Genomic DNA, 27,114 nt, shown 5'->3' on the forward strand with positions numbered 1-27,114 from the left:
TCAATGTGAAGATGGGAGGAGGTAATGACTTCACCGCTGCCGTCCCGGGCCCGGGTGTTTGCTGTGAAGCAACACCAACGCTTCACTTTAAGGACTGACTTTGAGATTTATCGTCAACAAAACTCCAGATTAGATTTTTAACAAAGTGTGTGTTGACAACAAAGAAGCAATTTAAGCTGTGTTCATTCCTACACCTTGTTAATGCGGCTTTGGAATCAAAACCTTCTAGAAAAATCACCGACAATATCATCATTACAATTACAGAGAAGTATTTTATTGGTATTGTTTATGAGAGTTTCTTCATGTAAATTAAGTTCAAGCTGAGTCTCTTTTTCTCTCCTACGCGGTGCAGACACAGCGAGAGAGAACAGGAGCACAGTAATTACAACAAGGCTCTTCTGTGTAACATCAATCAGGATACAAGAAGTACAGTAAATGAAAACAGCATCACATACAGCTGTTTATTCTCTGTTCCTCAGGCGTATTACAACGGGTTACACACACACACACACACACGCACACACACACACACACACACACACACACGCACACACGCACACACGCACGCACACACGCACGCACGCACACGCACACGCACACGCACACACGCACACACGCACGCACGCACGCACGCACACACGCACACACGCACACACGCACACACACACACACACACACACACACACACACACACACACACACACACAGCCCTCTCAGGGGATCTCTAAGGACAATGGTGGGATACAGTACACAAGGACGAGGTGTGGCTTCTCTGGCACAGCAGGACTCGGGCGGTTTATGCGTTTGCACACAGCGGGAGGCCGTGACTACAGAGAACCAAAGGATTCATTTCCAAAGCATCTTGGCTGTTGAGTCGTCTGGGCACACTGAGCGAGAAGTCCTAGCTGGGAAGAAGAAAAGAAGCATATAAGACCTCGTGACGACCCGTCGGTCCTGTCTGCCTGTTACCTGGCCTGTGTGAGTGCTATGTTGGAGGTGGGCGTGGCAGAAGGTCGTCAGTGAAGTGACAACACCTGAGCTCATCAGCAATGCTGCCGACACCTGGTTCCCTGTGTGCCGGAGCTCCTTTAAAACCCCTGTTGGAGCTCAGTAGCTGGTTCCCTCTCCTTCCTGAGACACCCGTTTGGCTTTGGGTTGCACTCACACACTTTTCCACCCATGCACTCACTAACACTGCTGAATTTACTGATTCCACATGCCGCCGTTAGTTTAAGTCTTCCTCTTATGTTGTCCGGCTTCAAGTAATGCATTTGTGATAGACCAATCAGCATCCTGTGAGGAGCTACTGGCAGGTTTGGCCGTGACTGAGGTGTGTGTGAGGCAACTGTTCGTCGCCGCCGTCTGTGTGAGGCAACGAACAGTTGCCTCACACAGACGGCGGCTCCTGATGAGGTCAGCGTAGACGCTGCAATAGCATTCGTTCTATCAGACCTAGAAAGTATTTCTTCATTGAAAGAAGAGCGAAGGACGGCACTGAAAGTTTTCGCTCTTCTCAGACTGGTTTCGGCAAGAGTTTGATTGACAGATGGTTCATCCAATCACCTGCCATGTAATTTTTTGAAAGTGCCCGCCCTTTTCCAAACAGTTTCCAATGACGGCGTCTCAGATGGTTCTGTGTGAACACACCATCCGGCGGGTCCGGGTCCTGTACCCACAGACCGACACACCGCTATAGGAGCAGGCCGAGGCCTTATCACGGACGCAAGTTTGCTTTCATTAAAACTTTGAAGTTCATCAAAGAGCGTTCTGCCCCTTCAGCAAATCCAGTTGTGCTCTTGATCTTTAGCAGCGAACCAGCGATAAGTAGTTAACTCTTTCATGATAAAGACTCCATTAGTGCTGCACACAGAGCTCCGGCGACGAGGGAGAAGATGATAACTCCATGTTCCTAAACAACAGGCAGACTTATCTCCCCGTGCCTTCCTTCCTGTCCAGGATATCCCATTTATCATGGAAAAAGGCCGGGTATTTTTAAGTTCACAGATTGAGAAGATATTCTGCAAACTTTCACTTCTGCGTGGCATTTTCCAAAAATCGTATTAACACCACGAGTTTGTCTCATCTTTGTGTGTGTTGTGAGTTACTGGAACAAAGGTTATCTCGGTGTCAAATCCCTGCAGCCGTTGTGTAGACGGGCTGGTGGGGCCTGTCCGAAGGCACGGTCTGCTTGTGAGAGGAAAATTTCCTTTTTATAAAACAAGACACAGCCTCGTGGCCCCTCGGATCACCCCCATACCCTGCGTCTGAATGCACAATGTGACACGTATCCCCACAGTGAATACTATCTTGTTGTTCCAGTGTACTCGCACAGAAAGCATACGGATATTCAAATATATGTTTGGCATTTTCACCACGACTTCCAGCTGAATAATTCAGGTCTAATCTTCAGAGGGTGGCATGAACCGAACGCACAGCAGCAGTCGGCGGCGGCCATCTCTGTCTGGTGTGTTCTGTTGGATGATCAACACACGGCCAGTTGGCCTCTTTGGCCCGCCGCTCGTTGACTTTTAATGTATGCCTGAGGAACGTATGATCATTAAAAATCAGAGCGGCAACATAGGGGGGTCAGGCTGAATAAAAGCAAAAAGACCCCCCCCCCAACCTTCTCTCTCTCTCTGTCCATTCATTAATGATATCTATAGCCCTTTAAGCCCTTCATGAGTGTTGGTGGAGTGTCGGGAAGCTCTCTAATCCCCGCGTTGCTCTTTATTCTGCCCATGACGCTCATCCCCTCTGTGTCAGATCCTGAAACCCCACTAATCCCCCGGTGGCATGGCGGCGCGGGGCCCCAGCTGTCAGCTCCCATGCTGCGCCGCTTCTCGCCCCGGCTAATTTGTGCCCCTGCTTGGGATGCTATTGATGTCACCTTGCCCCATCTAGCCCAATAACTTTCTTCACTCTCTTGCTCTTTCCCACTGCTTCCTTTCTCACTTCTCTCTCTCTCTCTCTATCTATCCTTGCTGATGATGAAACTCCCAGCTGGCACCAAGTGAACGCTTTTGTTCCCTCTGTTGTATAAAGAGTCAATGTCCTTTCCCTCCATGCCCACACATTAAACCTGCCACAGAGCCCTGCCTCCCTTCCACCGAAAGCTGAATGGAGGAGGAGGAGGAGGTGGAGATAAATGCAGCACAGAGGGCAATTCGGACTAAGCGGCCGAGAGCACGCAGTCTAAGCATTTGAATGATGGCACATTAGGAATCCTCAAGTTCAATTAAGAGTGCTTAACAAAGCATCAGTATGCAGGCTAGCTCTCTTGGACTTATTTTAATGAGAGGAAGGAGGCGGGAAGGAGCCGAGAGGAAAGGGAAGGGCTGTGGGTGAGGGTGTGGGGAATGATTAGCACTGTTTTCTTTCTTCCTATAAGCTCCTCGGTGCAGCTCAGTGGAGCAGTGGGCTGCACAGAGAGTTTGGACACCTTGGTGTCGCCCACCCAGACTAATGCCACCCGCCTGGCCCTCTGTGGGAATGAGAGGGGGTGTACATGCAGAGAAACAACACAGGTGTAGATTATCACCAGTGGTGTGAAAGAAGTTTTAGTAAAAGCAGAAATAACGTAATACAGGAAACACTGTGGTGCAAGTAGAGATCCTGTAGTCCAGACTTCTAAAACACATTTAAAGAACTTTAATTATGTGTGAGATTTTGGCGGTCCCTGTGGACGACAGCGGTGGTGTTTCTGAGTCACAGAACCTTTCATTTTACTGCAGTAGTAAGAGATTGTTTTCCCAGGAAGAGGGCCCAAAAATACTTTTTCCCATAGACTTCCATTGGGAAAGAGACGTCTGTAACTCAGAGGATCATTGTTGTTTTGAGGTGAATCAACTCCCCAGTATGAACACTCTAATAGTCCTTATTTAAATCATCAGGTCCTAAAAGTTGTAAAACGCACTAATAGCTGAATCCAGAGTTATTTCCCTTCCTCCGTTCATGTGAATGAGACCCAGACCGAGGCTGGGTCGAGGGCTGGACCGCCTCCAACGCTGTATCCAGCTCTCTTTATACATCCGTGGGTTGGATACTCTCAAAATCTAGTTTACTTTTGCTGGTTTCTCCAAAGTTGCCTACCGCAGCTTTAAAGGGGCCTTGTTTAATCCTGGCTTCATTCCCTTCATTTACTAGAGAAAGTTTGGAGTCCAGAACATAGTAGTGAATTGTAAGGAGTTTAGAGAGACAAAGACGGGGCTGACAGATGAATAGTGTCCATTGTAGACCGAGTAGAGGAGTGGAGGGAAGGATAGTCGCAGTGAAACGGAGGCAGATTAGAGGAAAAAGAAAACACGGATACAAAGAAAGACCAAACAAATGATAGCAGGGAGAATTGGAGTTAGAGCCCCGAGCGGAGATACTGGGAGACGGGATGTGGAGCTGACCCCATTCCCAACTTCTCTTTGCGTGGCCTCATCGATGTGACATGCATTACCATCGCAGCTCTTGTCACCGGCCCCGCCGTCCTTTTCCTTCGCCGTTGTCTCTCATGATCACAGCCTGTCTCTCTAGCATGCAGGGCCAACGCACCACGCCGCTCTCTCTCTCGCTGTCATCCCCTTCTCTGGACCCGCTGTCACAAAGATAAATAAGAAAAAGAAGTCAGTGAGAATTTTCCAACAGTCGCTCTCTCCCCAAGGATGTTTCTACACAGTGTCTTCAGTGAGGGATTATCTCCGAGGGCTGTCGGGCTACTCGAGGTCAGGATGAGTATTTACAGGTCTGGTACGCGGTGACTGAGCAGTGGGGAGGAAAAACAAGTTTTCACAAAGTGACACAAATGAAATCAGCTCTAGTGGAGTTTGCAAAGTGTGTGAACTCTGGTACATACAGGTGTCAGATCCCATTCTGCTGAGAAGACCATAGAAAGTCTGAGCTCATCAAGTTCATTTACAATCCATCCAGTGTAATGTTTAAGCTATTTAAAAGACAAGTATAGAGAGGAGGCCCTAAAGGCTGTACATACACGCCATTAAACCCCCCCAAATGTTCACTCTCTCTCTGCTTGTACAAGTGATGCGCGAGCGGCTCGATGTACTCCTGTGCATGAACAGATAAAACCACTCACGGCGTTCGTCTGTGAAACCGGCTCATTGAAAAGTAAATTGCCAAATTACGTCTCCGCTTTTATTTAAACCACAAAAAAAATGTAATTTCAGCCGTCACTCTATGACAGATCTTTTTGTTTTCTTTGGTGCCACTTCGTTGGAGGGAAATATACTCTAACCACCCCCCCCCACCTCCGAGTGCACGAAACATGGAACGTGTTTGTTGACAAGAGTTTGTAGTTTCTATCTGGCACCGTGCATCTGTTTCTGTTTGACAACCAAAAGCAGCGGTCCTCATGATCACACAGAGAGAGTATTCAGATAGAGAAACACAACGCTTCACACAGACAGAAAGACACACAGACAGACAGACAGACGGACGGACGGACAGACAGTTTGAGGGGAGGAAAGTAGAAACCCTGTAAGAAAAGAACACTTTCATTTCCCATCAAATGTCTTTCACAGTAGAAAGTTGGTGCCTCGGCCAAAGTGACCAGACTGACTTTACCCTTTTATGCTGATTCAGACGTGAGTTATTACAACAACACCTCTTTGCATTTATACTCCCAGTTATTAAAAATGGGCATCTTTATAAAGTTTGATTTTAGCTCTTCTTTGCTCCTCTCCAGTGGCTCCCTGTGGAGTTTAAAAATGGAAAAGAATAACTGTTTTTGTTTACATTTTCATTTTTATTTATCATTGTTGTAGGTCTATGGTACGATGGTACGACGGTACAACGGAGTATTAGGGCCACACTGAGGGAAAAAAAAATCTGAGATTACGAGATAAAAGAGGTAATATTCTGAGAATAAAGTCATAATATTATAAAGTAGTAATTTTACGTGTTATTTGCTTTTTTTTCTCGTAAAGTTGTGACTTTATTCTCGTAATATTACGACTTTTTTCTCGTAAAGTTATGACTGTATTCTCGTAATATTACGACTTTTTTTCTTGTTAAATTATGACTTTATTGTGTAAATCTCAGATGTTTTTTCCCTCATTGTGGCCCTAATACTCCGTAGTACATTGTCTCTTTGGCCCTCACTGCCTTAGACTTATATACTATATACTTAGACTATAAACTGTGTTACCTTCATCACACTGCAAACAAAGGTTGCTGACCCCTGGTCTATTCTTTCTTTCCATGCAGAGCCTGCTCCCCCGCCACAGTATTAGGAAATCATAGATGGAAAGAATACCTTCCAAACACTGAGCATTTCTTTATTTCGATTATTTTGCCACAGAACCATCTCCGAAGCTGAGGTTTTGTGCTTTGTGCTGTTGTTCCACATGCCGTTGACTCCTGAATGAAGGTATTATGTGCACCAGAGTTCACACCAAGTTTGCAGGAGAGATTACGGAGGAGCCGGAGAGCTGCGGAGCACAAGGTTATGAGCTAATTCCTCAACAACAGCGAGCCTGACGAGTGTTACTGATGCCGTGTGAGAAAGCAGACAATACGTGTGTGTAGTTACAGGTTGTGGAGTCACAGTATTATGTACGTGCGCATGTACACGTATGTGTTAACTCAACCTTCCACATTCCAACGGCGTCCTCCTCCCGCTGTGCTCTCTGTACATCATATCAGCTGCTGATGCATTGAAACATTGTGCAAGTCTAAATAGAATATGAATATGTTGACTTTTAAAACGGTTCTAATGTGTCTTTAAGCTGTTTGATTTGTGGATTGAGCCTTAATAATAAAATAATGTACTGTACTGATAAAATATTCATGTGACAAAGCAGCAGATGAGATTGACACTCTGCTTGTAAACACAGCACTAAGATGTGTTTTAGTTCAGCTGCGTGCATTTATTCATGTGAAAGGCAGAGATGTTTCACAGCAGAGCGGTAATAACGCACAGAGGTGTTGCACCATCGCTGGGAGAGAAACCTCGGGGCAGGCTTACGCCCAGGATTTCTATAGAGATCTCCAGTGGGGTGCAATGGGTGATTTGCATCGCCCCCTCCGGGTACTTTCATCCTGACCCGGCAGCACTGTGCACGTGGCGGAACGGTAGCCAGCGCTGTTGCCTGGACAACTGATCGCAGGATTACAGTTTGGGAGAGAGAGAGAGAGAGAGAGAGAGAGAGTTAGTGTTTGTATTGCCGGTCCTGACTGCTGGTCCTGCTGGTTTTTCATTTTGGCCGACTAATGAAGGACTGCTTTCAGCCTGGGACACCGAGACAATGCAATTAACTGGCTGGTTGGAGAGAAAAGCTCTGTGGAGCACTGATGTGGGCTGAAATTGGGAACCAGTGGTTTAAATGGGCTTTCAGTGAGGATGTTTTCTTGCTGATCGTATACGTAGCTTTAGTCAGTTTTAAACCCTTATTGCTAAACACAGTTCACTGGTTAGTTCCTCCCCTAATCACTGTTGTTAGATTAGACTCTTTCACACCCAGGCGAGCTTCTTTTGGTTTAACTGGGCGGTTCAAATGAGTTTTCTGGGTGGATTGTGATCATTTGGGCTTCAGTCTGGGTGGTTTCCCTCAACAAGAAATACACTATATTCTGTTATCCCTCCTCTCCTCTGAGCGGGATGATTGAGACTGACACGGCAGTGAGTTCACACTGATGAACCAATCGTCATTTCAGCTCATTATAACTAGATTTAAAGGACCAATTTGTAACAATTAGGGAGATATATTAGCAGAAATGGAATATAATATTAATAAGTATGTTTTCTTTAGTGTATAATCACCTGATAATAAGAATCGTTAGCTTAGAATGAGACATTTATATCTACATACGGAGCGGGTCCTCTTCACGGAGCCGGACGCCATGTTGCGCCGCCATGTTTCTACAGTAGCCCAGAACGGACAAACCAAACACTGTTAACTTTTCCTGTTTGGGCCGGAGTCGAGAACATTACTTGCTTCCGTCGCGCCGCTCTCTCTCTCTCTCTCTCTCTTGCTTCACCACTCACTTCCCACACTCTGAGCACGCTACTCTTACAACAACTGGCTCTAGAGAGGGACATTCACGTTTTCGCAATCCTGCCCGCTCGTCACACGTCAAACTGCAACCTCACCGCTGGATACCGTAACACTGTTTACTGCTAAACACCATGTTGTATCAAGAGTTCATTGGTTAGCTCCTTCCGTGTGCATTGTTGTCAGATTAGACTGTTTTCCGCCCAGTTGAGCTTCTTTTTGAGTTGGGCGGATAAAACTAGTTTTGGGTGGATTGTGATAATTTGGGCTACAGTCTGGGTGGTGTGACTTTATCCCAACAGGCTATCCCCCCTCTCCTCTCTGTAGTATGATTCAGATTTACACGGCAGTGACTTCAGCAGGCTCAGCTAACACGCAGTAATGGACGACCGTCAAAACCAAATGTCATTTCAGTTCATTATAACTGGATTTACGTTTTTTTAGTATTTACGTTTTTATTTGGTCATAGATTTGTGATAAAAAGCTTGCATCTGTTCATATAAGTGATAACTTGTAATGTTTAATGAATGATTTTTTAATTAATATTATTTGTTATTACAGGGGACCCAAAAGCTTTATTTATGTTTCTTGTTTTCATATTCAGCTGCATCACATCACAGAGATGCTCTGAGGCTCCTCCCAGATCAAATTATAAGAACGGAAAAAACACAAAGCATTGATGAAATTAAAACAAAAATTGGGCTCCTATTATGACGAGGTTCATGGCTCTGATTGGGCAACGTTCTCCTGAGTTGCTCTCGGACTAAAGGGGGTTGCCATTAAGTGAAATCACACACATGATTAAAACCTGTACAGTTAACAGTTAACACATGATGGTATGAAGCCAGCAGAAGATGTGGGAATATAGACATGAACTGTGAAAGCACACTGGTCTGCCTGCCGTAACCTCTCCTCATCTATCTCTGTTGGAGTCTGTTTCCATGTAGACCCGGCCATCGAACAACGGGATGATACGGCACTCTCGACTCTAAAGCCTTCAGGGGGAAGAAAAGTTTCTACTGCTGCTGCATATTAAAGCTTATAGCCATTTTCTGTGAGTGTGGCGGCACGTCTTCATTCAACATCAGGAGCTCCACGGAGACACATGCAGCTTCAGGCCGGTGAGAGTGTGAGTTCCAGTCTGACTGATGGTTTTTAATAATGCTCACATTGTTCATATATAACTGTGGAGATGTTGGAGTGGACCAGTGTTGCTCTGTTTTTTCTATTAACCTGAAAGAAGGACAATGGTCATAATTTGTGGCAACGAGGGGGAGGCGTCTCTCCTCTCTCCTCTCTCCTCTCTCCTCTCTCCTCTCTCCTCTTTCCTCTCTCCTCTCTGCCTAAATGACCTCTCATGTTGAAACACCTGAGCCGCTAGAGGTCGCCCACGCAGGACGCAGGACGGGGACCCCACAAGTACTCACTGTGTACCTTACTATCTTTAGTATGTATAAGCTGTCTCTAGAACATTCATGAGCCCACATTGCTGAGGGCTATCGGTAGGCCCTACGTACTCACATTGTGTGCACCTGTATGCTTTACTGCAGGACTTTGCTAACCTGGCTCGGCACTGGACTTCTGACTTGGCCAGAAAATGATGCTGCTACCTGACTCTAAATTGGGCTCCTGGTTCTTTGTCCTGCAAGCATCCTCATGTGGTGTCAAACACCACATGATCAGCCATATGGGAGTTAGCACATGGCGCACCTCTCTGCTTCCAGCTATCTATCTGTAGGGGCAAACTATTTCGTACTAAGTGTTCAATCACATCTGAAGGCCAAAGCGTTTATACGTGCTGTGAATGACCACACTCGATGGCGAGGTAGAACTCCTGCTGTCATAGAGACGGTTGAGACATGATAGGCGTTCAAGTGGGGATGAGGGCGCGCACTTTCGGACAGTCTCTCCAATGAAGCCGTTCGTGGTGTTGGACTCATTTGTGCTCACAAAAGTGACAGAAGAACACTAAAGAGGATTTCAAATCCTACATTCTCTCTCACCTCCTCACACCTGGCTCATCCGTTCAGTTCGACTGTTTGGGAAGTTACAACATTTCAGTAGGTGGCTCCACCTGTAACGTTGGACAGGTGAGACGGGCTTTTAGACGCACCTTGACTGTTTGTTTTATAATCATATTGACGCCTTGAGATTTGCTGACCATGTTTTGCTAATGCTAACTGTCTTGCTAACTGTCTCCGTTTATGAAAGAAGGTACAAACGTTCTGCTGATGGGAGAATCCGTTGCCAGGTTTGTTGAGCTCCCTGGATGTCTCACGATTTGCACGACTGGTTTCAAAGTATGTAATGTATTTGCACAGATTCCTGCTCCATCTGCCTCCTCAAAGAAATGTGAAGACGTTCGCCTTATTCCTTGTAGAAAAGATGAACTCTATCCATCTTATGATGAGTCCTCCTGTTGACTCTAACATTGACATACCCCCTCCTGTCTCCCACACCTCATTGACATGGTAAACCAACATTAACCACATGGAAATCTCCTCCAGCTCTGTGGATGTTTCGTCACCTCATTAAGCGACGGCCCGAGCCTGCATGTGATTATTGAGCTCTCTGTCCTCTGGTTCTGCATCTTGATATTTTAAGCATGCACGTGTTCCATCCATTTTTAAAGAAACCAAAACCTTTGACCAACAGCTTCACAACAATCACAGACCCATCTATCGTTCTCTTAAAAAAGTCTTAGAGAAAGTGGTTTCAAAGCAATTTACCTACAATAAGACAACGTATGCAAAGACTTCATTCAGGTGCTGTTAAATTAAAATCCTGCATTCAATGTTGTTGATATAAAATATGAACTTATAGACTCGAGCAGTGGTTCAGGGTCAGGGGTTACTATTTACTATTTTCTTTCTCCTCTTACAGGAAGCTTTATGTGTTGATCAGTAACGATTCCTCATCTGTTTTCAGTTTATGTTTGGTCCAATTCCTGTATGTTGTTTTTACATATTACTCTTATATTTATATCCTATATTTTTATACTGATACCCTGTAGCACCTTTCGTTTAATTTAAATGATCTCAGCAGACTTACTGGCTTGTTTCATGACATCAAGGACTATCAATGATGAATGTTGACTCAAACGAGAGTTTAGTTTTTAGGCCCGACTCTGGTTTATAAATGTACCTGGGTTTCCTGTAGCCTATCTGATGCCTGCGTGCAGAAATGTAGGATTCTATTTTGTGTTTAGTTAGTAAAGCTTTATTACCAGTAACGTTGGTATTGTTTTCACCTTGTGAGTCTGTGTCTCTGTATCATCATGGCAGCATGTGTTCCTGGAGACTCCTACTGTATCAGGAACTACCACGGAGGAGGTTTAGAGGACTTTGCCAGGTGTTTATATTTCTGTCTGTCTGTGGACAGATTTTGTCAGCGTGATAGCGTCACAACCTTACGAGATGTAGCCAAAATGAAGGTCGAGTTCGGAGATGTGTGTGGACCAAGCAAGGCCGCTGGAATGACGGGGGTTTAGGAAGAGGGGAACTTTACAGCTCTGGTCTGATTTGACGTCGCGGCTGGTGTGATCCTGACGCTAGTTTACTCTTTATTTTACTCATTCACATTACAACACTGACCCAGTCGTGAGAATGAGATCCATTCTGTCAGGTCATGACATTCATTCATGCTCTTTGTGACAGCCCGATGAGATTAATGCTCTTTTCATTAACATTCAGTGTGTCAGTCTTCAATAAATCACCTCCAGCTTGTTCACAACTCTGCTGCCAGACTTCTAACAAAAAAATGCCGTTGCTCACATCAGTGGAGTTTTAGCCTCATTACGCTGCGACTGACTGAGTTTTGGAACCATTTTTTATTTTTTTTATTTTAATTACTTACAATGAACTGCAAGGCACAGTCCCAGAGAAGAATGCTAAACATGTAAAACCATCCTACCTTTTACTGTGTCTACAGTCAGTCAGCTCACATCTGTGTACACATCTCCCACCAACTACACTTATATATAAAGACTGGAGAGCCTTAGCACACGGTGTCCAGCTTATTGTCTCTCGGGTTTGATTTCCTTTCAACAGGTACAGTCGTACAGCACAGTCACATGTTTTGACATGGACATATGTATATAACATAACAGGGTCAAGTGTCCTTAGGAGCTTCAGCATCCCCACAATGTCCATATACACTCACCGGCCACTTTATTATGCACACCTGTTCCATTGCTTGTTAACACAAATAGCTAATCAGCCAATCACATGGCAGCAACTCAATGCATTACGTCATCTAGACGTGGTGAAGACGACTTGCTGAAGTTCAAACCGAGAATCAGAGAAAGGGGATTTAAGTGACTTTGAACGTGGCATGGTTGTTGGTGCCAGACGGGCTGGTCTGAGTATTAAACTGCTGATGTACTGGGATTTTCACGCACAACCATCTCTTTACAGAGAATGGTCCCAACAAGAGAACATATCCAGTGAGCGGCAGTTGTGTGGACGGAAATGCCTTGTTGATGTCAGAGGTCAGAGGAGAATGGGCAGAGTGGTTGGAGATGATAGAAAGGCAACAGTAACTCAAATAACCTCTCGTTACAACCAAGGTATGCAGAATACCATCTCTGAACGCACAACACGTCCAACCTTGAAGCAGATGAAGACCACCCGGTACTAGCAAGGTGTACCTAATAAATTGGCCAGTGAGTTTATATATATGATATTATTTTCTTTTTAATAGTCCCTTTAATTGTTAACATAAACAGAAATGTTCTGTTAGATGGTGATGTACATAGTTTGTCCAAATCTTTATGTTTCTGTAATGAAATCATGGGCTGGAAGGTTGTGTTTGTGTTTTATCTTTATACCAATCTGCCATCTTTTTTTCCTTTCTGAACCCTTGTTTTTGAAAACACTGTATAAACATAAATGTATTATACGGTAATACAGAACATTGTGAGTTTATTTCTATGAGACAGGGTTGTTATTTGACGTTACGTCGTGTACAGGCTGTTCTTTAGAATAAATGTGTTTCCAGTATTTGCCCTCAGGAACAAGCAGAGAATTGTGACATTGTATAAAAGTTTTGTATAAGAGTATCAACCGATGATAAACCTCTTATCGGTGATGCTGAACAACACGTCCACACAATGGTCCTTCTGTTTGAAATGCATCTGGTTTAGTTCACTTTAAGTGGCTAAAAGGAAACTGAATGGCGATGCAAACATGTTGGTTATGTAACCGTGTCTTTGTCAGCAGGAGGCCTCTTTCCCACAGGGGGGGGGTCAAGGTTACGGTTAACTCAACACAAGTGTGCAAACAATCAGATATTCTAGACAAAATAGTTAAATTAATATCAATTATGTGTGCTGTGTCCCGCAGTAACCCAATATTACACACGTAGAGGTCAGGAGGAAACAGTCTAGACCAGAGAGCAGATGGGATGAGACTGCAAACAGTTCAGATGCTCAAACAAACTTGAGAACGGCCCCCTGGGCCGAGGACGCTGGCGCCGAACATAAAAATAAAATGCAACAGTGTTCTTTCTTTGAAATATTGTGTATCCTGATAAACATTGTTTCTGCTGTTATCAAATCTAAAGAATACTGTTTGGAAGCTGAAATCGAGCCAGTACATTCGCTTTAACAACCCGCAGCCAGTCCAGGAGAGACAGAGACACGTGTCCAAAACAGATTTAGGGCTACTTTCACAAGAAGGAAGGCTTGCTTCATTCACTGGAATGTTTGTTCCAAATAGTCTTATATCAGTGTTTAGATGATTAGCTCCTGATGGTCCTTTTAAGTGAATCCATATCAGGCACCGAATGGGTCTGGTTTAACATCTTAGACAAGGTCAGAGCAGTCATCACCGCCCCAAAGCTGCATTATCGGCTACTAAAGTACATTCCATTAACGTGGACGCTGTTTAGAAATGTGTGGGAGGAGGGCGAGAGGAATGAGGGAGGAGAGGAGCAGTGTAACAGGTTTCCAGGATGGGGAGGCGTAGAAGAAGAGGAGGGTGAACGTGGTGCCGCCAAGAAGAACCTGAAGGAAATGATTGATGATATAAGGGGGATGAGGAGGAGTTCAGCGTAATCAGAGAAGCTCGGTAAGATCAGAAATGGTCGGCCTGAGCTGAGAGAACTTGGCACTAAGAGGTTTTCTTGGAACAAAAATGAAGTTCTGCATTATTATAAAGTTTCCCTTCACTCAGAGACCAACAGATCAGACTGCGGTTCCACTGGGAAGCTTCCAGATGTGAATGTACACCCTGTCCTAGATAAGTAAAGCTTAACTGTTCTTATCACCTTGTACAGTTGAAACAGCAAATTTATTAGCAAACAGTGTCTTATTTACAGACACAGAGAAACATTATCATTTATTTAGAGTTGTATCTCTGGTCACTTGGCAAATATTTACCTTCGTTTTAGCTCTGTTTTTGGTCTCCACCAACTCCTGTGGAAAACATCTGGCTCTTTAGCTGCTAAATGTTCCACTACGTTCACATGCGTGTTGCCAACTTTGTCCGTCAGCTATTTGGTGTTAGACAAATAGTGCACACATAGTTTCTAGAGTTACTGAAAACAACCGACTGGTGAAACTGGAAACGACTCTAATGAGAGCCGAATAAATCAGGGCAGTTAAGTTGGAGGCTGTAAAACCAAAACAACATATCCTCATACAACGGTTTGCATGATATCTTACCCAGAGCCCGGTTCTGCTCCAACCTTCCGCTTGTTACATACAGTCTAGATATAAATAGTTTTAGGAGTGTAATGGATGAATGGATTACTTTTCTTTTTAACCTATGATTAGAAAGAGGCGTGTGTGACTATTTCAGCCTTCTTTCAGCTGCGTCCTCGTCTCCATCGGTGTGAAACGGACTCAAGACCAAGTAAAAAGAATAAATATAAAAACATAATTCAAAGCGGTAAACACCCCCAGCATAAATCCAGATGTTCTTCCTGCATCTGTCAGTTTAAACTGTGTTGTTTTAGTCTGATTATGACTTAAACTTCTTCATATGTGTGTAATATTATCATACAATCACCGCACTGAGCTCTGATTGATCAGTAGGAGGTGCTTTTCTACGAGTTGATCTCTTATCTGGAACATAACCTGTTCTGGAGCAGGTAAGGTGTTCAGCATCAGTTACCATGGCAATCTACCCCGGTAAGAAGTGATCCACCTTCGTAGGACGGAAAACCCTGAAGGGTTAACTCTGAAGTTACCTCGCTAACCCCTGATCCTGCTTCGTAGTCCAGGCCTCTGGTCACCTCAGTGATAAGGAAGAGAACAGGTTACTTCTGCTCCATCAGAAACGTGTTACCTTTATAGAGAGGAGTTATTTCTGCTCCACAAACTCCCTTTATTTACCTTTCAAATAGTGTCCTCCTGAAAATACTCTGTTTACCTGCTGTCTGGAGCTCAAGGCCAGCACCAACGACGATACAAGATACCATAAAGTGTGATATCAGTATAGAGTCACAACCAAACCCTGACGGGAATGTTGCAGCGTGTTTGCTTGGTGGTCTGTTTTAATGGCAGATGCTGTTTCATGTCTTTGTGAATGATGATTCCTGTGTGTCATCGCTGACCCCGTCTGAACCCTAAAACCACTCATTTGCTCTGTTTTGAAGCCTGACATTTTCCCTGCATCCACCACTCCCTCTGTGTCCATCTGTTTCTCTGTCTGTCTGCCTGACGGGCCACAATACAGCGGGCCAAGACAGTCACAGAGGCCCTTCAAAGACATCTGAGTCATTTCACCTCCAGAAACCCCCCCGCAAAACTCTCTTCATCCCCTCTCCATATATATTCTCCCTCTCTGTAGCCCTTCCCTCTCGCTCTCTGTGTGTCTGTCCATTCATCTCCTCTGCCTTTTGTATTTATGCCGTCTTTCATGGCCTCTCTCTTTTCCTCTATATTTCTCTCTCTCTCCGTTGTTCCCTTTACTCCCCCTCTCCTCTCCTCTGAACCTCGGGTACACCTGGCTGGCTGCTGAGGGCTGACACTTTAAAGACATCGGCTTCAGCTTCTGCTGCTTGTGGAATATCAATACCTGCTGCACACACACACACACACACGCGCACACACACGCACGCACACACACACACACACACACACACACACACACACACACACACACACACACACACACACGCGCACACACACGCACGCACACACACACACACACACGCACACACACACACACACACACACACACACACACACACACACACACACTCACCCCTCCCTCCCACACATGTAGCAACATATAGCACACACATATCCCCCCCCATCCTCCTCATCCACACACTAACCCCCCACAAACTAGCTGACTCTATTAGCAGACATAAAGGAGGCTGTATCTCTCCTCCCGTGTTGCACAGCGGCGTCGACTGAATGACCGCCAACATGGGAGGAACGTTGGGCGAGCTACAGTGGAGGGCACAATGAGTAAACACAAAGCACACCCCCACCCTCCGACTCCACCTCCACATTTTTTGTTGCTACAAAGCACTTTTTTTTCCTTCTCTCCAAATAACATGTCCTGCGTGTGTTGGTTACATCAGAAGAATTTTAAGCAGCTAACTGTAAGCCCTTTAAGACCTCATCCCTGCCGGGGCGTGTGTGAATGTACAGAAACACACACACACACACACACACACGCACACACACACACACACACGCACACGCACACGCACACACACACACACACACACACACACACACACACACACACACACACACACACATTTACCTTCCCACCACTACAACTCTCTCTCTCTCTCTTTGTCTCTGCAGGCTACTCCTCAAACCTTCCTCTTTCTCCCCCCTCTCTCGCTCTTTGTTGATTCACACGTGGACGTCTCTCCATCAAAGCCAGATTACTGCTCTCAGTGTTGCCTGGCATGGATCTCTTTGCATTTGGGAGTAACCCCCCCCCCCACGGCAGATTGACTCAAGAGGTTTTCACATGACTCTCACCGTTTCATTGTTTTGGCTACCTGTGTCTAAGTAAATGGCCGTTTTAAACTCCACACCATGTCTGCAGCAGCAGTGAAACATAAAAATAGACGGGCGGATTAATAGCTTTCATTTTCTTTCTTGGTATTTTTAGAAGTCTAAAAATATCTAAACTAATATCTCACCAGTTTATGCATCCGGTGTGTTTTACAGGCTGACGGTGAGTTTAGCCTTGATAGCTTCTTGGAAGTCACAGGGGGACAAAGTCAGCTTTCCACTGCTCTGAAATCTGCATAACGTTGGCCTGACACCTAGTGGATACACATGCCGGTCTGAAAGCACCACGCTGAACATTACATTGAATGTCTCGTCTCCATCTGTTTCTCAACAATCTCCCGCAGGATTCAGCTGCGATATCACATCAGAATTCACTTCTTCTTGAAGAGATGTCTCTCCTCCTACAGATTAAGGACAGCATAGTAGTCCATCGACACCTTGAGTGTCTGACTGGAACTGATGTTTAATTTACAAATGAGATATACATGTTTAATCAAGTTCATACAGATCATCCAGGTCATTTAAAGGAACAGTGTGCAACATTTCGGGGGGTCTATTAGCAGAAATGGATTATAATATTCATAACTATGTATTCATTTCATTTGTTAGCTTAGAATGAGTCCTTCATATCTCCATAGGGAGCGGATCCTCTTCACGGTGTCCTCCATGTTGCTCCTCCATGTTTCTACAGCAGCCCAGAACAGACAAACCAAACTCTGGCTCTAGAGAGAGACTCTCGCGTTTTCACGTTACCTGAAGGCCACCGTAGTTCTTGCTTGTGAAACTGCGGTAACGTGAGCTGCAGAGTGATAAACCGTGGTACCGCCAGCGGCTGTTGCTCCTAAAGTAGTGTTATCGTGGTAAAGATGGCCTCTGAGTGAGGAGAACAGCGTTACCACAGTTTTGCCCTCGATAGTTCATGTTACCGCAGTCTTGCGAGGAGTGAGCCGTAGGGAACTCAGTCGGTTGCAATCTGCAACCACGCCACTAGATGCCGCCATATCCTACACACTGTACCTTTAACACTTTAAAGGGACTCTATATAAGAATCAGAAATCGCTTGTTAACAGTGACACCTGTGGCTGTGGGTCAACGACAGTCAGCAAGGAGTTTGTGTCGGAGTCTGAGTTGTGGTGGGGGCTGGTCGTTTAGCGAACTCTATTTCTAACCGAACGTTAGCTACGGGCCCAGGTTCTGCACATTAAAATCCGTCTACAGGCTGAGAGAGGAAACCCAGAAAGTCGCGGGAGGTCTATAAAGTTTATACGTGTAAAAACGTACATACGGTCACTTTAAGATGGTATTGAAATTGAAAAACAATGATGGTATGAGAGCAATATCAGCCCTACGAGTCAGAAAACGACTCCCATTCACTACAAATGATTGTTAGTGAAGAATCAACATTGACAAACCAAAAGAAAAGGCCGGTATTAAAATCATAATCCTTCAGATTTTCATCATATCAAACAATATTTTGATGCTATTCATGGCCGCTACATCCACGCTCATCAGTTTCCTCTCTGTACAGTAGTTTGGGTTGATTCTGCAGGCATGTAAACGCACAAGAGATTTACAGGAAATGATGCATGAACGCACTGGATGAAATCTGTGTCCAGCTCATGCACACGTTGCTCGTAATTAGTGGTTCATGTAATGACATAATGTGGAAGAGCAGAACAGCCAGTCCTGCTCATTTTTGTCAATATAACAACTACGGCACACAAGTTGTTGCACATTATCCTCTGTTGTCTCTGTTTCTGACATGAAAGCTCTTTAAACCGAGTTTCCTCCCGACCCTGATGATGAATAAACATGACATTTCGAACTGAACTCTAAGAATTGTGTGATTATGACATTCTGAGTACTACCACCAGTAACCACAGGTGTCACTAAATCAACCAGAACTGATTAATGGCTTTACTAGAACCTGAACTAATGGGAGTTACAGCATCTTTATATTGACCTTGTATAGCTCGGATAACAATCCATTCCCATCGGCAATGTGTCATTAATGATATTTGGTACAGATCACAAGCCTGCTATACTAGTCCTCTTTGACTCTGCTGTGGAAGCGAGACTTGTTCCGGGCGGTACGTCCCAGCATGCTTAGTCAAGCGTAGAATCAGTTCTCCGGGGCCGAGGCAAGTTATCTAAACGGACACGACAAAGTGACAAACCACTTTACTTCAGACCAAACCTCAGATTTATATCATAGAACAACAAGAGAGAGAGAGACAGGAAGAAACTTACAACTGAGGGATAGAAAGAAGCACCACGTTGAGTCAGACGGAGAAGACAGTCGACTTTAGGGCTGGATGAAGAGCTGATGAGCACTATAATCAATAAAACATTGAAACCTTGTTGGTTTTTAACCCTTCACCGATGGGCTGTGGAAAAGCACCGACCAGACCCGATACTTTCATATTGATTTAATAAAAAAGGCCTTCGTTGAGCAAACGGTAATTAAAGGGAATCAATGGGTTAGTATATGGATCCCCTTTGCGCTATTTATAGCCAACGCTCTGTTTTCCTTAGCCCATGTATCATGGAACATTTCAAGTTATTTCAGTTCTACTCACATTTAAGTGGTGAAAATAGGCACCATATGTAAAACAATATAGATAATATAGAAGAGAAAATAGACTCAAAGTGAACTCACTGTCCATGTTGCTGTCAAATAGTCTTGTATTTGCCCAAGGAGAGCTGTCTGCCCTTCACACGCACACAAACACACACACACACTGCTGTAATCAGTGAGATCTAAATCCCCTGGGTGGGTATGTAGGCTCTATTAGACCATGTGCTTATGAGAAGATAATCATTCGGCGATATGAAGACACACAGCAGCGGGCGGTGGGTGGCAACGGCAACGCTGCTGCATGAAAATGCTCCGCTGCACACTGCGTGCCAAAGCCTTAACTTTTAATAAGTTGTTGCCTAAAGGCAGACGTTAATGAGTCCTTTTTGTCAAGGTGAAGGAACAGAGATAGCAGACAATATGCTTAACTTTAAAGGATGCAATCACAGCTTTGAATACCAGAGTGTGGCTTATAAAATGACACCGCTGTCCTCTGGGCAAACAGATTTTACCCTTTGACTATATGAGATAGTTTTAATGTCAATATCACGCAAGAAGGGCAGATATTAGTTTTTGGCATTTTGTTAGATAACAACTTATTATGTTACAATCTAGCTGACCTGTTTATTGTGTATTCTTCTTTGAAACAAACCCCCCGATCACACACTAAACAGTTTAAAATGCCAGGGAGCTAATTAGAAAAGGAACCACAGTTACCAAACTAACATTTTGTAGACAGGAACACTAGATGGTGCTGTTTAGTTTTGACTGCTTGCTACTCCACTGCTGGTTTCATTGTGTCACATGTGGAAATATTATGACCTCAGTTTTCAATATCACACTTATGTTTTCAGTCTGCTTTGATATATATTTCCTTATTTGTCAAATTAATGCGCCTCATGCATGCCTGCCTTTTGGCAATTGTGCAGGGTGTTACTGAATGCATTTGCTGCAGTGTGTAGCCCACAAACAACAACATGACAAACTGTGCACATAGCAGGCTGGAAAGCACACGTCGTTCATGGTCTAATAGTGATTTTGTTGTGCAATCCACATTAAACTGCAGTCTAGTGCTCGTCGAAGCTCAAGCAGCTATTTGTGTCTGATTTGCCGAGCTCTGTAAACAAGCCCGAGTACAAGAACAACATGCCACATCTCCGTCTGTGACGACTGAAAAATGCACTCTAATTGTGTTGTTTTCATGAGGCCACATTTATGAAAACAGACCGGCAAGCATTTATTATTCTCCAGCTGTAAAGGGACGGGAGCCTTGTGGGATGCACTCCAGGAAAGCTGCTAGTGAATAAAAGCTTGATCTGTTTCAGGGAGCGTGAAACAAATGAGGTGGAAATGAGCTTAACAAATACAAAAGATAGGAAACGCGAGCATCTGTTGATGTATTCATCAGGACATTTCTTTATGCTCGAAGGAACCGTGTGTAGTATTTAATGGAATATAATATTAAAGAGGCTCTATGTAAGAATCAGAAATTGCTTGTTAACAGGGACACCTGTGGCCATTAAGTCAGCGACAGCGTGCTGTTGCTCACGCTTGTGCTCGCACTACGTAGACGCGCATCGGTGACACAAAGGAGACTGAATGTGATTGACAGCTAAAACCACAATATCACTTTATATTTCACATGCTTGGCAGTAATGTTTTCTTACCTGTCCAATAGGAGTTTTACAAACTCAGGGTCCGTTTTGATCCCCAAAACCAAACGAAGGTTCCTCCATGAATCCATGTTGATCCTAGTTTTCCCCCCGACGTCGGTCACATTCCTGTTTTGCAAGACGGGTTTCATCAGATATAACTTTGTTTTCTTTGTGCCTCCGTGGAGTTTGTGTTGGAGATGTGGTGGGGGCTGGTCGTTTGTTGGCGTTAGCGGTCTCCATTTCTAACCGAACGTTAGCTATCGCTGCACATGACGTCACCTCCGTTGGGTTTTCTTGGAAAAGACATCCCATATTCTTCACATTAAAAGCAGAAACCCAGAAAGTCAATTTGAAATGTGTAAAAACTTACATACAGTCAACAAAACAAGTGTGTTTTCTTTAGTCATCTTTTAATCATCTAAAAATGAGAATGGTTGTGTTTTCTTTGGCTCAGACTGAGCTGCTTATATCTACATACGGAGCCGGTCCTCTTCACGGAGCCGGCCGCCATGTTTCTACAGTAGCCCAGAACAGACAAACCAAACTCTGGCTCTAGAGAGGGACATCCACGTTTTCATGTTTTTGCGTCGGCCACCGTAGTTCTCCTAAACTTGGCACACAGGAGAAGTTTCAGTTGGTTGTAATCTGCAACCTCACCACTAGATACCGCCAGATCCTACACACTGCTCCTTTAAAGTAGTTCAAATTACATTTCTTGAAGCTTAACGGATGAAACCGTCTGTAAAAGAGAAGCCAAAGACATTTAACAGTGCATCACATGGCCAGAGTGAAACAGTGTTTTCTCCATTAAGCGATGACTTTGTTGTGATGCAAATAGTCATGGCCAGTCTGTTTTACATGTGGTTGCTATGTCTGTGTTTATGTTGCCTCTACAGTTGACCTAATTCTGTTTTTGTATCTCTGTGTTTTCAACCAGCCGGCCGACAGTGTGAACGGGTGTTATCAAGTATCAGAGCTGTTTTTACTGCTATAATCATGTGGCTGGCAGACGGAGACAGAGATGATGGAGTGAAAAGGAATGCAAGTAATAGAGAAGAATGGAGAGATCAGAGGAAGCACTGAAGTGAGTATGATATTAGAGGAGGAGGGAAAGAAAACAGAAGGAAGGACAGATGAAGTGAGGGAGTCAGACACATACTGAGAAAACACTCTATAACTAGTCACATGTGAGTCTGCAGCCTGGTGCCAAAGAGAGGCTCTATTTTTAGGGGAGGAATGTACACAGAGGCCTCGTGGAAAGAGACCATAACAAACAAACAGTACGCAGCACGCTCCTACAAAGAGACAGCCCCCTCCAGATCACACAGTCACACAGCATCAACACCAAAGCAAAGAGGAAGAGAGTCCAGGAAGATGTCAAGGCATCAGATTTTCTGCTGAGATATCGCTTTGAAAAGTCGGACCCCCAGAAGAGAGAGAAGAGGAGCAGGTAAGAGATGTCTTCCAGGAGCAGCTGCTTTTCAACGATTTGATTGTCACCTGTTAAAGTTGAATGTAGACTAATGCATTTATTAGTATAATCTGTTTTGCACTCATCTAATGCAAAAGCTTCTGTCACATTCTTCCAGTTTAAAAAGCCTAAATGAAAAACATTTTCTGAGGCTCTACATAAAACCCGATCACTCAGAAGAAGCACCGCTCCGTGACACTGATTAGTCGTGCAGGTGTTTCTGGAGAACACAGACAACTAGTCTCCAGAATAATCAGACCGGCGTTCTGAGGGCCGTGTTCCTAAAGTGTCTGAGTGCAGCAGCAACGCTGAATCGGGCCCATGTGCCCGAAGGCAACAATCTAATATAACAAAGTTAGTGTTATAGTTATGAGCTGAAAAGGTTTCAAATGACTCGCAATCTGTAATCTAGACATTTATGATGTGTTTTGGGAGAAGCTTTGCAGGCTGACATTTTGGATGCATGACACAGGACTGTAGTGAATCTAATACTTTGAGCCTGGCTGTGTGCTAATGTGTTTGTTTCACTTCCCTTATGACCTTTGTAAAATCTGGTGATTTTAATCAATTCTAAGACGTCTTACGGAGCTGTGACCTTTTCTCAGAATCTTTTTATTGCTGCACTAAAATCTTAAATCAAACTAAAATCAAACCCAGATTTGGTAAAGTGAACCCCACATTAAAGAAGAGCTCAAATGCCTACTTAGTGAGCGACCGTATAGCTAAACCGCTAATAGGTCCTCTGATCTGACAACGACAACATGGTCTCTCTCCTCAGCATGGACCGACCGGCTGTCAAGATCTTCCACTACAAAGACAAGGAGCAGTCCTCCAACCTGCTGCTGCAGCTCAACGGGCTGCGACAGGAGAACCTCCTGACCGACGTGTCGCTGTGTTCAGATAACGCAGAGATCCCGTGTCACCGGAACGTCCTGGTGTCCAGCAGCCCCTACTTCAGAGCCATGTTCTGCAACAACTTCAAGGAGAGCCAGCAGACTAAGATCGACTTAAAGGGCGTCACGTCGGCCATCCTGAGCAGTATCGTTGACTATGTTTACACGGGACTCGTCAGCATCAGCATGGATGTTGTTCTGCCTCTGATGCAGGCGGCATCCATGTTGCAATATGGACGCCTTTTTGAGGCCTGCTCGAGCTTCCTCCAGGAGCAGCTGAGCCCCGACAACTGTTTGAGCATGATACGACTCTCCGAGATCATGAACTGTCACAGTTTGAGGGACAAAGCGAAGGAGATGGCCATGAGGAGCTTCTCTGATGTGTCGGCGTCTGAGGATCTGTGTGAGCTCTCCTTACCGGAGCTCATTGGATACCTGGAGGACGACGGCCTTTACGCGGAGGAGGAGCAGGTCTTTGAGACGCTTGTTGCTTGGATCCACCATGATCCTCTATCCAGGCGCGGTGCCATCAGTGACCTTTTCAAGAAAGTTCGCCTTCGCTTCATCCACCCCACCTACCTCTTCCAGTTCATCGCCAACGACCCTCTGATCCAGTCCTCCACCCTCTGCACCGAGCTCATAGAGTCCGTGAGGCGCCTGATGTTCTCCGTCAGCACCAAATGCATCAGTGACACAGTGGTCGACTTCAAACCTGTTTGGGTGGCGCCGAGGCGCTACTCCTACCACGAAGTGTTGGTGGTGGTTGGAGGGAGGAAGAACAACGAGCAGACGTCGAGGGAGGCCCTCGTCTTCGATGAGAAGAGCGAGAAATGGCAGTCGCTCGCCAAGCTGCCCATTCGTCTGTACAAAGCCTCCTACGTCGCCCTTCACAGCGTCCTGTACGTTATGGGAGGCCTGACCACAAACACGAAGTACAGCCAAGTCAGCACCACCGTCTACAACCTCTCCCTCAAGACCAACCAGTGGCGGACGGCAGAGCCCATGCCGGAGCCACGCTTTGCCCACCAGAGCGTCTCCTACCTCCACTTCATTTTCGTCCTGGGCGGCCTTGGACCTGACAGACGACTGACGGGCAGCGTGGAGAGGTGAGGTGGACCATAATATCCAGTCATGTCTGGAAGATGACACGCAAATAACAAAACTCTCGCAAGATGGTTAAGGTTAGGCATTGACCTTGAATAGTTAAGGTTAAGTATTGACCTTGAATAATTAAGGTTAGGCATTGACCTTGAATAGCTAAGGTTAGGCATTGACCTTGAATAGTTAAGGTTAAGTATTGACCTTGAATAATTAAGGTTAGGCATTGACCTTGAATAGCTAAGGTTAGGCATTGACCTTGAATAGTTAAGGTTAAGTATTGACCTTGAATAATTAAGGTTAGGCATTGACCTTGAATAGCTAGGGTTAGGCATTGACCTTGAATAGTTAAGGTTAAGTATTGACCTTGAATAGTTAAGGTTAGGTCATTGACCTTGAATAGTTGAGGTTAGGCATTGACCTTGAATATTTAAGGTTAGGCTTTGACCTTGAATATTTAAGGTTAGGCATGACCTTGAATAGTTGAGGTTAGGCATTGACCTTGAATATTTAAGGTTAGGCTTTGACCTTGAATAGTTAAGGTTAGGTCATTGACCTTGAATATTTAAGGTTAGGCTTTGACCTTGAATAGTTAAGGTTAGGTCATTGACCTTGAATAGTTGAGGTTAGGCATTGACCTTGAATATTTAAGGTTAGGCTTTGACCTTGAATAGTTAAGGTTAGGCATGACCTTGAATAGTAAGGGTTAGGTATAGACCTTGAAAAGTGAAGGTTAGGTCATTGACCTTGAATAGTGAAGGTTAGGCATTGACCATGAATAGTTAAGGTCAGGTATTGACCTTGAATTGTGAAAGTTAGGTCATTGGGCAACGAGTCTTGCGAGAGTTTTTGCAAGTTTTCGCAACTTGAGGGTTACCTTCTAGACACGACCATGATATCCTCAATCCAAACCTTCTGCTGGTAATACCATACAACACATAAAGCATAAATAATAAAACATAATAACCCGTCTCTCAATAATGCCATCAGGTACAACAGTATGTTCAACCAGTGGGAGTCTATGGCGCCCATGCCGGAGGCCGTGCTGCACCCTGCCGTGGCTGCTGCTAACCAGAGGATCTATGTGTTCGGAGGAGAGGACGCCATGCAGAACCCGGTCAGAATAATACAGGTGAGACACTCTCTAAGTAATTCACTGTTTATTTGTTTGCATCTCCATTCGTTCATCCGTCTATCCATTCTCATTGGATTCTCATTCGCTCCGCCTCCCCTTCTGTAGGTGTATCACATTGCCAGGAACATGTGGTCTAAGATGGAGAACAGATCAGTGAAGAATGTGTCTGCTCCTGCTGCCATCGTGGATGACAAAATCTACATCATTGGAGGTAGATAATAGCGGTGATCAAGGCTAATAATACAGTTTAAAACGTGAACACATGGCAACCTTGAGTAAGCTAAGAAAAGGAGAACCTAGAAGAAGGAGAACCACATTCATGTTTTGATTTAATTCCTGATGAATGAGATTGTAGAAATACATCGCAGCATTCTGCTTGAGCTACACATCACATTAACGCCTCCCTCGTTGTCACAGGATACACCAGGAGGATGATGGCATACGACACCAAGGCCAACCGGTTCATCAAGTGTGCCAACCTGAAGGAGAGGAGGATGCACCACTCCGCCACCGTTCTCAACAACCAAATCTACGTCACCGGCGGACGTCACATCAACGGTCACGACGTCATCAAGGACTCGGACGGCGTCGAGTGCTACGACCCAAAGACGGACGCTTGGACGTCAAAGGGGACTCTGCCGTATAAACTGTTTGACCACGGCTCGCTGACTCTGACACATGTCTCGCAGACGTGGGCCAAATCATAGCTGAGCTCAAATTCATATTTTACTTGAAACCAGTTTATTTACTGTCAATCAAAATTATTCATTTTAGAAACGATGATTTCATTTTGAAGGCAGATCTGCACTATTCACACTTTCATGAGTGATGGACTTCACACATTAAATCAAGCATACCTCAAGTTATTAGAATATATATCACATATATATGATTTTTTGTAAATGCGTGAGTTGTTTTTATACCTGGGAATGTACTGTTCTATGTTCCATGTCTTTTCTATGTTTTTTTTAAACAACCAAACGTATGAAAACAAGCTCCACATCCCCGTCTCAACCTGTCTGACTCCACAAAGGGTGAACGTGCTATTTTCAGCCGGCTCTAAATCATGAGATTTCACTTGTCATGCTTAAATCCCGGGGCTGTGTACGGCTCGGTGCGAGTCAGAGCTTCGCTCAGCTGTTAGGTCTGAACCTGCTGCTGTCGGGAGAACGTTTCGGATCACTAGTTGTTGCTTCAATGCAAAATGATGATGTAAATATTGAGATAGCATTGTTAGCAAATATTTCGTGCAGTGGTGAAATCAAAATAGAAGCATAGAAATGTGTTTAAAATGTAGCTCCAGA

The 27,114-nt window shown here is 44.7% G+C and overlaps 1 protein-coding gene and 1 long non-coding RNA gene across 2 annotated transcripts in view; one reads left to right on the forward strand and one right to left on the reverse strand.

Moving 5' to 3' along the window:
* Window positions 1–210: 210 nt before the first annotated feature.
* LOC141778225 (uncharacterized) lies at window positions 211–21,750 on the reverse strand. The gene is made up of 3 exons (XR_012596009.1): window positions 21,226–21,750; window positions 4,445–4,582; window positions 211–905 (listed from the first exon to the last, which is right to left on the reverse strand). It is a non-coding gene; the product is annotated as an uncharacterized LOC141778225 (long non-coding RNA).
* A 456-nt stretch (window positions 21,751–22,206) lies between these two features.
* LOC141778314 (kelch-like protein 38) overlaps window positions 22,207–27,114 on the forward strand; it is a 5,156-nt gene continuing 248 nt past the window's right edge. The window contains exons 1-5 of the mRNA XM_074652501.1: window positions 22,207–22,663; window positions 23,463–24,683; window positions 25,666–25,807; window positions 25,916–26,021; window positions 26,228–27,114. The exon at window positions 26,228–27,114 is cut by the window's right edge and continues 248 nt beyond it. Of these exons, the coding sequence (XP_074508602.1) occupies window positions 23,464–24,683; window positions 25,666–25,807; window positions 25,916–26,021; window positions 26,228–26,517 (1,758 nt within the window). The 5' untranslated portion in view covers window positions 22,207–22,663; window position 23,463 and the 3' untranslated portion in view covers window positions 26,518–27,114. The remainder of the gene's footprint in view (window positions 22,664–23,462; window positions 24,684–25,665; window positions 25,808–25,915; window positions 26,022–26,227) is intronic.

This window comes from Sebastes fasciatus, chromosome 12 (genome assembly GCF_043250625.1).
Source record: "Sebastes fasciatus isolate fSebFas1 chromosome 12, fSebFas1.pri, whole genome shotgun sequence".
Lineage (NCBI taxonomy): Eukaryota > Metazoa > Chordata > Actinopteri > Perciformes > Sebastidae > Sebastes > Sebastes fasciatus.